We start from the raw sequence: 11,693 nt of genomic DNA, 5'->3' as shown, positions 1-11,693 counted from the left end.
AAAAAGAACAAAACCAATTATGCAACCGTTTCATGACCATTCTAACAACTGAACGGAGAACTTCAGATACAATGCAACATGGATCTCAATGAAAGTAGTGCATTAATCTCGAATTTGTTAAGAAAATGAAAACATTTCATTATGATGAATCTATTTCATTAATTATTTTGCAATGAAATCTTTTCACCTTCAAATTCTTACAGCAGATTAATTTCATGACGAACAAAGTCAATTATGCATTATTTCATTAGCTATGAATCTATTTCATGAATCTATTTTATTAATTTTTTTCATGAATCTATTTCATTAACTATTTTATTAATTTTTTTCATGAATCTATTTCATTAACTATTTTATTAATTTTTTTACATGAACAAGATATCCAGCAGATTTATTTCATTGCAAATAATTAAAAATAAAGATTTTAATAATATATTATAATAAAAGTTTGAAACGTTACCATTTTTCATACTTTCTTCTATTAAATTTGCCTTAAATAAAATGTRYTACWAACTTCCTTAATTATCAAAAAATTGTGTAAAATGACATAAATAACCTTATCAATTAAATTTAAATAAAAATAAATGGAATTTTCTTATTGGTCGAAATTGGTTTATGCGGTTTTTAAGAATTGGATGGTTCGCATTTAAACCTGCCCCTATATATATATATATATATATATATATATATATATATATATATATATATATTACCCTGTATATATATAAATTTCTTCATAGTCAATTGGTTATATATTATTTTTTGTATTCTGTGTCATCCATTAGCACAAAGACATGTGTAGATTGGTACTTGTAATTACCCTAAAAAGCCTTTAAGGCATCCTTTAGTTGCATAGGGTGTTATCGATTCAAGTTTTTAATAAGCTAGTTTAAGCTCCAGTTTAATAAGTTTCAAGGAAGAATTAATATCGAATATAAAATAAGGTATATTTAACTTAATGAGTCAAGTGTTATAACATTAATGTTCGACTCGGTTCATTTGAGTGTTTGATTGAAGTCACGAGATGACTCGAGTCATTTCAAGCATATACTTTTTCGAATTGAACATGTTCATTGTCCATAAGTATATAATCAAAATATAAAAATGATCAAGTTTGAGCTAGTAAGAGAATTAATCGATCTCGAGTTAGAACATTCAAAAAGTATACCAAAGGTCTTTGGCCTAGCGATATTCCAGCCTTTGATCTTCAAGGATGTTAAGGCACTACAACAAAATTGGGTTTATAGGACACCCTCAATCTCTAAGCGTCCTAATAGACCGCTTTATAGGATTTAATTTATAGGACCAAAATATAAAACATCATATTTAAAGGTGTGATAATAAGTTTATATGACATTTTTGGGCTTCTTAACAAATTTTTTAGGACATTTTTAATGCAAAGTGTCGCATTAGCAACTTTATAGGACACTTTCTCAAAAGTGTCCTATAAACTCAATTTTTTATAGGACTATAGTTTTTATAGGACAGTTTTTCAAAAATTGTCCTATAAAGTTACTAATGAGACGCTTTATATTAAAAGTGTCCTAAAAAACTTATTATGGCATCAAAAATTGTCATATAAACTTATTACAACGCCTTTATATAAAACGTTTTATTTTTTTGGTCTTATAAAGAGGACTATTAGGACGTTTAGAAATTGAGAATATCCTATAAACCTCATGTTGTTGTAGTGAGGGTTCAAACGGAGAGTGTATGTGTGTATTTATTGTATATAAATATTATATATTTCAAAAATACATTCAAAAAATATTTGAGTTCGAGTCTGGTATTATTTTTTCAAGTCAAACTCGAAAAACAAACTACTTGACTCGATTTGACTCGACACATTAACGAGATGCATGCATCTGTTGGAGAATGTTAAACCAATTGAAATATACAATAGTCTCAAAAGTGGCCAGCTCTTGAGAAATAATACTTGAGGTATATATATATATATATATATATATATATATATATATATCTTGTATCATGAATAAATAGGTTATATATATATATAGAGAGAGAGAGAGGGGGGGGATTAAGAGTTGCATATATATGTATAAAGAATCTAAAAGGGATGTTAAATTAGTTATATATGGTGGTAATGAAGGCAATAATAATTCTGATTAGCTACAAACTAATGTGTTTAGATCCAATCACCATTCACAATTACATATGTTTAAGAACAGAATCATTGAGTTGGAAAATTGGAAACAAGGGTGAGGTCTGTCGGTATAAAGATGACACCCATTTTAATAATCCTTAATCATAGTGTGCAGCACCTTAATTAACTTAATTAATCCCTTAAACAACTCAAAAGCATACGTACTATGGAATCCTTTTCACACCATGCGCATCTTTTCCAATTAATCCTTTCATTTTTTAAATCATTCATACACTGCAAATTACTCACCTTGCAGCGTGGATCACTACACTCCAAACACTTATGCAACTTTTCCTTTGTTTTTTATTCCCTAAACACCCACAAACCCAATAACCCAAGCTTCATAATCAAACTATAATCTTAAGCCAGCTTATAAGAATCTGTCTCTCTAGATCTCTCTCTCTCTCTCACACACATACACACACAGTGGTCTCATCCTTATCCTTTTCTTACCACCTTTGTCGTTACCTTAATCAAGTTAAAAACTTAATCAGTAGATTAAACTCTAGTAAACTTGAGGAATACCCTAATCTTATCCTTGTTGATTAAGATATCAATAGATTAGATTAGAAATAAAGGTTTCTATAAGGTTGCTACACCTAGCTTAGATAGGGATTGAAGAAAGTTGGAGATGGTATTGTCATGATTCTATAGGTCTAAATGGATAGGATTCATTAGTTAATTTGTGTGGAGTTGAAAGCATAACTTACAAACCCTCAAATTGCAAACAAATCAATCAATGGTCAATCGGTATTTCTTACAAGAAGTTTGGTTTATATCATTCTGTCCGTACCATCTATCAATGTGCACTCGAATGAAATTGAATATATAGGGCCTCTTAAAAATGATAAAATATTATAATGGATTCTTTTACAAGAGGTTTACAGGACTTGACAATAAATCGTCATATCTAAAAGTGTTACAATAAATTTTTAAATGTTTTTTGGGCGTCTTAAGTCTTTTAAGACATTTAAAAAATAAACATCATATTAGCTATTTTATACAACACTACCTGAAAAAGTGCCCAATAAACATAAGTGTCATGTAAGAAGATTGGATTTATAGGATATTTCTCAAAGGTGTCATATAAAATAGTTAATACGATATTTTGTTTTAAAAAAGTCTAAAAAACTTTTTTAATATGTCAAAAAGCGTCTTATAAACCTATTGCAACACTTTTAGATGAAACACTTTATTATTTGGTCTTATAAAGCACTCTATTAGGACACTTAAACATTTTAGCCGTTTAGGTGTCCTATAAAACCAATTTTGTTGTAGTAGTGTATTCTATTTTCATGTATTATTCATAACGAATAGCCTTAAATAATCATGAATATTTTTCATTATGAATATCATGAATTTTCATTAAAAAAAATTATCATGATGAATAAAGTATATATGAATAGTTGGTTTTCAGATTCTCAAAAATATTTACATTTCTCATTTGAACCGTCCCAACGCCACATAACACTAATTGTGCACCATCATTGATTTCTCATATAGTGTGTATGTATGGTTCGGTTTGTGTTACTACAACGTGTAGATACACAAGGATACACACACATATAGGGTTGGTTTCCCATGATAATGAAAGTTATGTGAGAAGGGTAAAAAGGGCTCTACCATTGGATCAATCCTAATTGAAGAGAACTATTGTATAAATTTTCTTCTAAAGTACAATTCATGGGTTGTTTTGCAATTAAAAATGATCAAGGATCCTAATCCTTTATTATACTTTTCACCTTAACTTTTATTTTCACACGATACTTCGTCTATATATATATATATATATATATATATATCACATATGCCAAAAACATAATAAATTGATTGGAGAAAGACTTTAATGACAAATTAAATTGGTCGAATGTGCATTGTATTGTATTGGGAGGTAGCATGAAATATTTGACTTAGATATGGGTGTAGAAACGAATGAAAAGTGTGTGGGCCCCACCCCCCCTAATAAACTAAGACCTTAACACATCATTCAACTAGTTACCTACCTATATATATATATATTATCATAACCATATGAAAAGAAGAAGGTAACAGCTTTAGTCAATGTCAAGCAATTTTCACCATTGTGGATGATCAATTAAGCTTTGTGGTTTCATATTCAGAAAAAGATAAGCTTTTCTAAATTAAGGGAGAAGATAATGGGTAAAAATCTACAAAGGAAACTTTACAAAACTACTACAATGGAAATTTAGATCTATATATTTAATCCCAATGTAAGTAAATGCTGATATATGCATGCATTTGCTATTTTGCTACATAAAAAAATGAACAAGTCTGATACGGAAGTATGGTTGGAACCCAGAAAAAGAACTAAGAGAAAACCAAATTCTCGAAGGAATTGGTTCACATAGGAAAAGGTTACACCTATGCATATATGATATATATGATGATGAGATAAGGTTCGTGAACATGGTAGCAGGATCATATCTTACAATTTAAAGGCCACATACGTGATTAACTAACCCATCCAAAATTGTACTACGATTTAAACGTTTTTTTCTATTCTGTCTTTAATTTTTTGTCCCTAAAAAGCATCTCCCATTTTTATAACCATCGCTACTTTCACCCCTTGGTATAGTAACCGATATGATCAAATGGATTAAGGACTACAATATGGATATATATATATATATATATATATATATATATATATATATATATATATATATATATATATATATATACACGGAATAATCATTTGCAATCATACAAATTTACGAATCAGTTTTCATGTTCATATACAAGACAACAAATGTGAAAATACAGTATATATATAGTGTTGTTTAATATATAAAACAGTTATGAATGTTTCACATATGAACAAACACTATATTTTCATGCATGTTGTTGTACATATGAAATAACACATGAAAACTGGTCTGAACGAATTATTGCGTCATAAAAGAATAAGAATATATATACATCAAGTGTGTAAAAATTAGAATACAAAGTTTCTAAGACAACCCTTGAAGGCAGGAAATATCATGAATAAAGATCATTAATTATATGTATTTTGATTGTTTTTCTTGTGGAAACAAAGTATAAAACTTATTACAATATTGTTGTAATAGCTTGTACCACATGCAGTAAAAATTGTACCTTGTGGTGGATTGAATCATCTATATTCGACTAGAGTTCTACAAATTATCGCCGACTAGGTACGAAGTTATAATTTATAGGGTAAATTATGAATATCATGTATGTAGTTTGTTAATAATTTCGATTTTCGTTCTTGTTGTTCATTCGTCTTTATAGTTTGTAATTTATTACCATCTTTATCCCTTGACTAACTCTTACTTTTTTAAGTACAAGGAATCAAAATAGTAACGAATCATAAACTATAAAAACCGAAACAACAATAAAATTATAAAAATAAAAATAATAACCAAAATCAAAATTTTAACAGACCACATAAAAAACGTTTAATTTATAAGTAGTTACGTCTTAGAATCTTTTACATAATTTTTGACCAATCTCTATTGGCTGAATTGAAGAGCATATGGGGGTATGTATATATAGATACAGGAGTGTTGTATGTATTGGCGGCTAACGATAAAATAGGAGTGTGTCCATGTGTGTGTAGAGGTGGAAGGATGCAGATGGATAGGAAATGTGGTCCAAGAAATCAGAGGTTTTTGGGGTGACAACGCGTGTAAAAGTTCTACTTAGGTTTTGGGAGCCCCCCATGTGCATGTGCCAGTATGACCCCCATTGCCCTTCCCTTGGCGTGGAAACCTGTCTTTTTCAAATCACCTTTACTACACATCCAATTACCCTTCTTACCCAAACCCCCAAACCCACCCCAGGCTCACTTGGCTTGGTAGCTTTGAGTTTGAGCCTGAGCCTGAGCCTGAGCCTGAGCCAAGTATCTTTTCTTAAAAATATCCTCACTGTTTCTAATATTAAAATTCAGGCATCATTCTTCTGGGTCTATTTATTCATATTTCATACCATCTACAGAATGAAATCATAAATGAAACATGACAGATTATAAATATGGCTCACCATCGTTATATCTAATCCTAAAGATGTTCAAGTCATGGCAACGACAGATTACCAACCGTTACGTGATAAACTTTGTTTCATTACAAAGTTACATACCTTAGGACTGTCGAATTTTTGATCTTGGCAACTGCAAGTAAACCGTAACCAGCAGCCTCCTTGTTGCAAATCTGGAGAAACAAAATTATGATTAGTGAACTAAATTGAGGAAAAAAGGAAAGTAACAGGGACAGGTTGTATCTTGAAATCTTCAATGTTGTACTTTTTTTCTTGCATGTTATTTCTAACTCACCAAATTAATAACCTACATCAAAAGTATTGTTGTTATGAGAACTCATATTGTGGGTCCCATGCATGTATAATATAAGTTAAACAAATATATGCATATTAATTATATTATATAGGATAAAAAAGTCTAGAAAATATATAAAATAACTAGTAAATAGTCAATTCACACTAACTTCAAATAAGAACCAATGTTCTTGTATAAGAATTCAAAGGGAGTGAGGTTCTTACACTTTATGCTTGTAAGAAACTTGCATCCGAAATGTTCTAAGTTGTGAAATAAAGGGGAGAGCAGAGACCAGATGACTGGTCAATCAAAAACCGTTTGAGATTGACCACTCGAATCTCAATCGCCTGTCAAGACTAACCAAAATGCAATCAATAAGCTCCCTTCATGTTCTACTGCTTTCATGTGACTAGAAAGTGTGGGTCACATAATCATTTTGTAACTAAACTGGTCAGATTAATTTGGGTTTGCTCTTAGTTTGACTCAAAGTATGGATCACATGTGAATAGAGGGAGAAAGCTGAAAAGACATTGTAGGGAAGGTTTTCTTATCCATGTACGAAAATTCCTGGAGGAAGTGACCAAAAGCCTTCCACGTATTACCACTTGACTTAGATCCCAGTCAGTTACATCTTGTTTTGTGCTCAAGATACAATGGCACTCAAGAGTTCATAAAGAGTAATGCTTGTCAAAAGCTCCTAGATCGGTGGTGGATGATATGCAAACTAAGAAAAGAAGTAGAAGATTTTATATGAGAATTAATTCTTATGCGTGGTTTGAGAAAAGACAATACGATATTCTCGCAAAAACTTATCACATCCAACCGACAAATTAGTTGGTTGGAAAAATACCACTCGAAATGAATTTACGATTGAAAATAAAAATTGAAGTAAAAAGTTAATATCTTTCATTCACTAGTAGTAACTACACATGTGACATTAAATAACTTGTCCTCTTATACACCCAAAGGATATTTATAATATGTAGTTATAGGCTTATAGCATACAACTTCACATACATATAACTCTGTACATAGGCATTCTAAGGGGCCGTTTACTAAACACTTACCGGATGAACATGACAAGGGCCAAGAATCTTACCTAGTAAGAATGAGGATAAGGATGGAGAGTTTTATCAGGTAAGTGTGGGTGACGACTCTTACTCAGGTAAGCGCTTACCAGGAAAATTGCTGCATGGAATACGTTTTGATGTACTACAACCTTACCCAGTAAAATAAATTATAGTGTTGACTCCTAAAAATGAGCAATTACTGGGTAAGCATTTAGATAGACAGCCCCTAAGTTGCCACAAATACTAACACAACTCTATGACTAAATATTCCCATAGTTGAAATGATCAAATCCAAAGTAAGATACAACTTTTTATTGCTTTAATTACAAGTATATCGCTATAATTCAATATTTACATACAGATTTCAAGCTTAAACATAGGGCCACTTCCACATGTGATGTAATAGTATCTGTCATAAAAACTCATAACCAATACTATGTTTTAATTTAAGGTGCTAAATTTTTCCTGCAAGTCATTTTTAGCCACGTATGAACTACAGTTAGTGGTCTAAAGCCAAGGTAGTGACAGCCGAGAAGCCAAAAGCTTTGGAGGTGTTTTTGAGGAGTGGCTCGGCTAAGCACCCACAGAATGGGAATAAATACCACCCAATGGCAGGGTTTGTCCGAATCCAAAGGCCCTCTAACCCATCCAAAATAAAATATTAAAAATAATAAATAATAGTGAAATGTCTTTGTTTACTAACTTCAAGGTGGTCAGGTTTGGGATCCCAACCCCTGCCCACATCATATTCCTATAGCCTTCTTTGTGATTTTTCTTTCACACCTACAACATGATCTTCATCTCCTCTCTAATTGTTTACCAAATCAGGAAAGCCAATCTCTCTATAACTTCCCCTGATGGTTTTGTTGTTCTGGTAAAAAGAGGGAAAGCAAAAGCCTTGATAACACGCCACAAGTTGGTATTATGGATAAGATTCCAATCAAAAAATATGTTAAAAGATATTAGCCGATGTTTCATCGTCACATTTTAATTTGTAGGATCATAATAATAGCCATCAAAATCATCTAATCTTAACTTACAAACCTTTCAACAAAACAAACAAATCCTCCTCAATTATTCAAGGTGCAACAGAAAAAATAGTGGGAATATGTTGCATCGCCCAGTATTTGATATCTTTAGTTCCACTATTACATTATTGGGCGTTTTCATTTTGACATAGGTCTAGTTTCTTTCAGACATGACTTTTTCCAAATTTCTTGGATAACCATTGGAAAAAATATGATATGAACACATACATACATGCATACATACATACATACATATATATATATATATATGGGAATGAAAACATGTGTGGACAGCTTCAAAGATCAAAGCAAATGGCATCGAGTTTTCACTGATGGACTAAAAATGTGCCTCTTATCCGTATCGCACAAATTCTATTGGTCCCGCGGTCGACCCAAGTAATATCATTATTTTGTGAAGGGTAAATGATCTTGACACGAATAAAAAACTCCAAAAATAAAGTGCTTGAGACACATCATAAGTTATACATTCTATTTCTACCTGTGTAAATCAAGTCGCCTCTCACCAAATTAGACAAAAGGTTGATACAGGTGTTTTTTTCAATCTCATACCCCAAAAATAGACAGACCCACGTCACTTCCGTAGTTTTGCATAGACAACATGATCCAAAATTCATGAAGGGCAGAAAAGTAAATTTAAAAAATAACAAGGTCAATATGGACATTACAAGTTTATAAATAAAGGCACACTCTGCACAACCCAAAGTAACAGCAGACTCCTTAGTCTTCACTCCACCTTTATAAATAAAGTCTCCCTTGATGTATCCACCCTAAGACATCCACTTGTTTCACCAAAGAAGACCACCTCTGCCAAGTGTTGAGAGACACGCAGATAGAGAGAGAGAGATGACAACCAATATGAAAACTCAGGCTGATGATCAAATGGTTCTCCTCTCCCAGTATTATCCTGGGATATATGACCAACTGATGCCAGAACAAGGTCTTAATTTTTTTCCTTACAAAGTATACATGTTTATGCATTTGTAAACTTTGGTGTTTGATTGTAATTTTTAATTATGTTTAGGAGAAGTTGTGAAACCACGAAGAAGACGGAAGAAGAGCAAAACAGACGGTGGCAGTAGCGGGATGAAAAAAAGGAAGCTCAGTGATGAGCAAGTGAACCTCCTTGAGCAAAACTTTGGAAATGAACATAAACTGGAATCAGAAAGAAAGGATCGGCTTGCCTCCGAGCTCGGGCTTGACCCGCGCCAAGTTGCTGTTTGGTTTCAGAACAGGCGGGCTCGCTGGAAGAGTAAGAAGCTGGAAGAGGAATACTCCAAGCTCAAGAGTGAACATGACTCCACTGTTCTTGAAAAATGCCGCCTCGAAACTGAGGTACCGCTCTTTCTTTGATGCAAAGAGCTTGCATACTAAAAATAATCTGGAGAAATCCTGGGTGGTTTTTTTTTCTAGCGATAGTGATATAAATTTGGATATCCGTAAGACTATATATAACTTGCTTCCTTAGTACCAAGATTTTTTATAATTCAAAGTGCTTATGGAATGTTGATATTTTTAGAAACTTTTTTCAAGTTACAGCTGATATTTTTAAGTTCCGTGGGTTTGTATTTCATTTACTTTCCAAAGGTATGCAACCTATGAAAGTAACTAAAAGCAAAAGGGAGGTCTTTGGACATGACAAATTTGAGTTTTAAGCCATTGAGAAAATAAAAATAGAATATGAACCTCGAAGGAAGAAAGTGATTTATAAGAACCCCAGTTTTTTATTGTAAAAAATGCTCCATATGAAGCTTGTATTAACTTTGGCATTTTTATGTATGCTGAAATGAAAAATATTGTGCTTAGTTACTTGGAAGTTGATTCTCATTTACTGTTTTATGAAGTACATTAACATCACAGTAATTACTTTTTTTTACATTCTTGTTCCTGTACACCCAAGGGAGACTTTTATCCACTTTAAGGTAAAAATAAGCAACCCTAATTTGGAAATGCATGGACTCAAGGCTCGAGAAAAAGTAATGCCATCTTTTCAGGTTTGAAACTAATTGGAAGCAACAGGTGTAACAGGAAACACCAATATAATTTTAACAAGAATAAAGAGGTTGATGTCCCATTGGTCCAGCAAAAGGGTGCTATAATCACAAGTGTCTGTCCATAGTTTTTTAAGGTTGACAGGGTTGTTCTACAGTACTGTTGGTGGAGTAGCACATGACATCTCACCACGTGGGCCTTATTACATCAATTTTTAAAGATCTAAAACGGATTAGATTAAACTTAGATACTGTTATATTTAGAAGTAATCTCCAATTAATCTCGCACGAATGTTGTAAAATCTCTTTCTACGGTTGCTTTAAGGTTAATCACCGATCTGTACAGGTTCTAAAGCTGAAGGAACAACTCTCAGAAGCTGAAAAGGAGATAAACAGGCTAGTGGAGCGGTCGGATGGAATATCGAGCACAAGCCCGAGTTCATCCTTCTCTATGGAGGCTATGGAGCCACCTTTTCTTGGGGGGTTTGGGATGGAAGGATTGGAGAATGTATTTTGCTTGCCAGAAAACAACTATATACATGGATTGGATTGGCTGAACATCTAATTAGGGAAAAATGTAATTAAATAATTTTAGTATTGTAGTCTTGTAGATAGCGACATCTAATGTACATCTTTTCTCCTTGCTTTCTGGTTAATGTTCTTGGTGTTTTCTGGACTAGCAATTGTTGTATCATTACTCGAGTCCTTGACTAAATAGAAAACGCTAGTAGGTAGTCATAAACGCACTCTTCTTCCTTTCTGACTAAATCCTAGTGGGTTGCTTTTTATCAATGTAGTAGTTCTTCTCTTCAGTCATCGGGATAGCTCCACAGCAGACAGCAGAGCCCAAAAACAATGACAAGCATGCTGAGAAAGCTAATTGCATGGGGATAATTTGGTCATTTGATTGATAAATGATACATGCAAATCCATGCATATTGCATGCTCATCATGTAAGTGTATGACCAACAGATTTTCCTATATGGTTCAGATTTGGATCCCAAGAAAAGGTGTACCTCACACACAACACTAGATTACCCTCCAAAAGACTATACACGATTACTGCATAAATAATCTGTAGTACACCTTTAAGAATTAAAAGCTTTTAGA

The 11,693-nt window shown here is 32.6% G+C and overlaps 1 protein-coding gene across 1 annotated transcript; it reads left to right on the top strand.

Moving 5' to 3' along the window:
* The first annotated feature begins 9,321 nt into the window (after positions 1–9,321).
* On the top strand, positions 9,322–11,321 carry LOC112513454 (homeobox-leucine zipper protein ATHB-40). The gene is made up of 3 exons (XM_025119729.1): positions 9,322–9,532; positions 9,617–9,927; positions 10,930–11,321. The coding sequence occupies exons 1-3, from the start codon at positions 9,439–9,441 to the stop codon at positions 11,146–11,148; spliced, it is 624 nt and encodes a 207-aa protein (XP_024975497.1). The 5' UTR covers positions 9,322–9,438; the 3' UTR covers positions 11,149–11,321.
* The last annotated feature ends 372 nt before the right edge of the window (positions 11,322–11,693 follow it).

This window comes from Cynara cardunculus, assembly GCF_001531365.2.
Source record: "Cynara cardunculus var. scolymus isolate 2C chromosome LG 5, CcrdV1, whole genome shotgun sequence".
In the NCBI taxonomy this organism is placed as follows: Eukaryota; Viridiplantae; Streptophyta; class Magnoliopsida; order Asterales; family Asteraceae; genus Cynara; species Cynara cardunculus.
The sequence above is the reverse complement of the archived record's forward strand: the minus strand, read 5'-3'. Positions and strand labels throughout refer to the sequence as shown.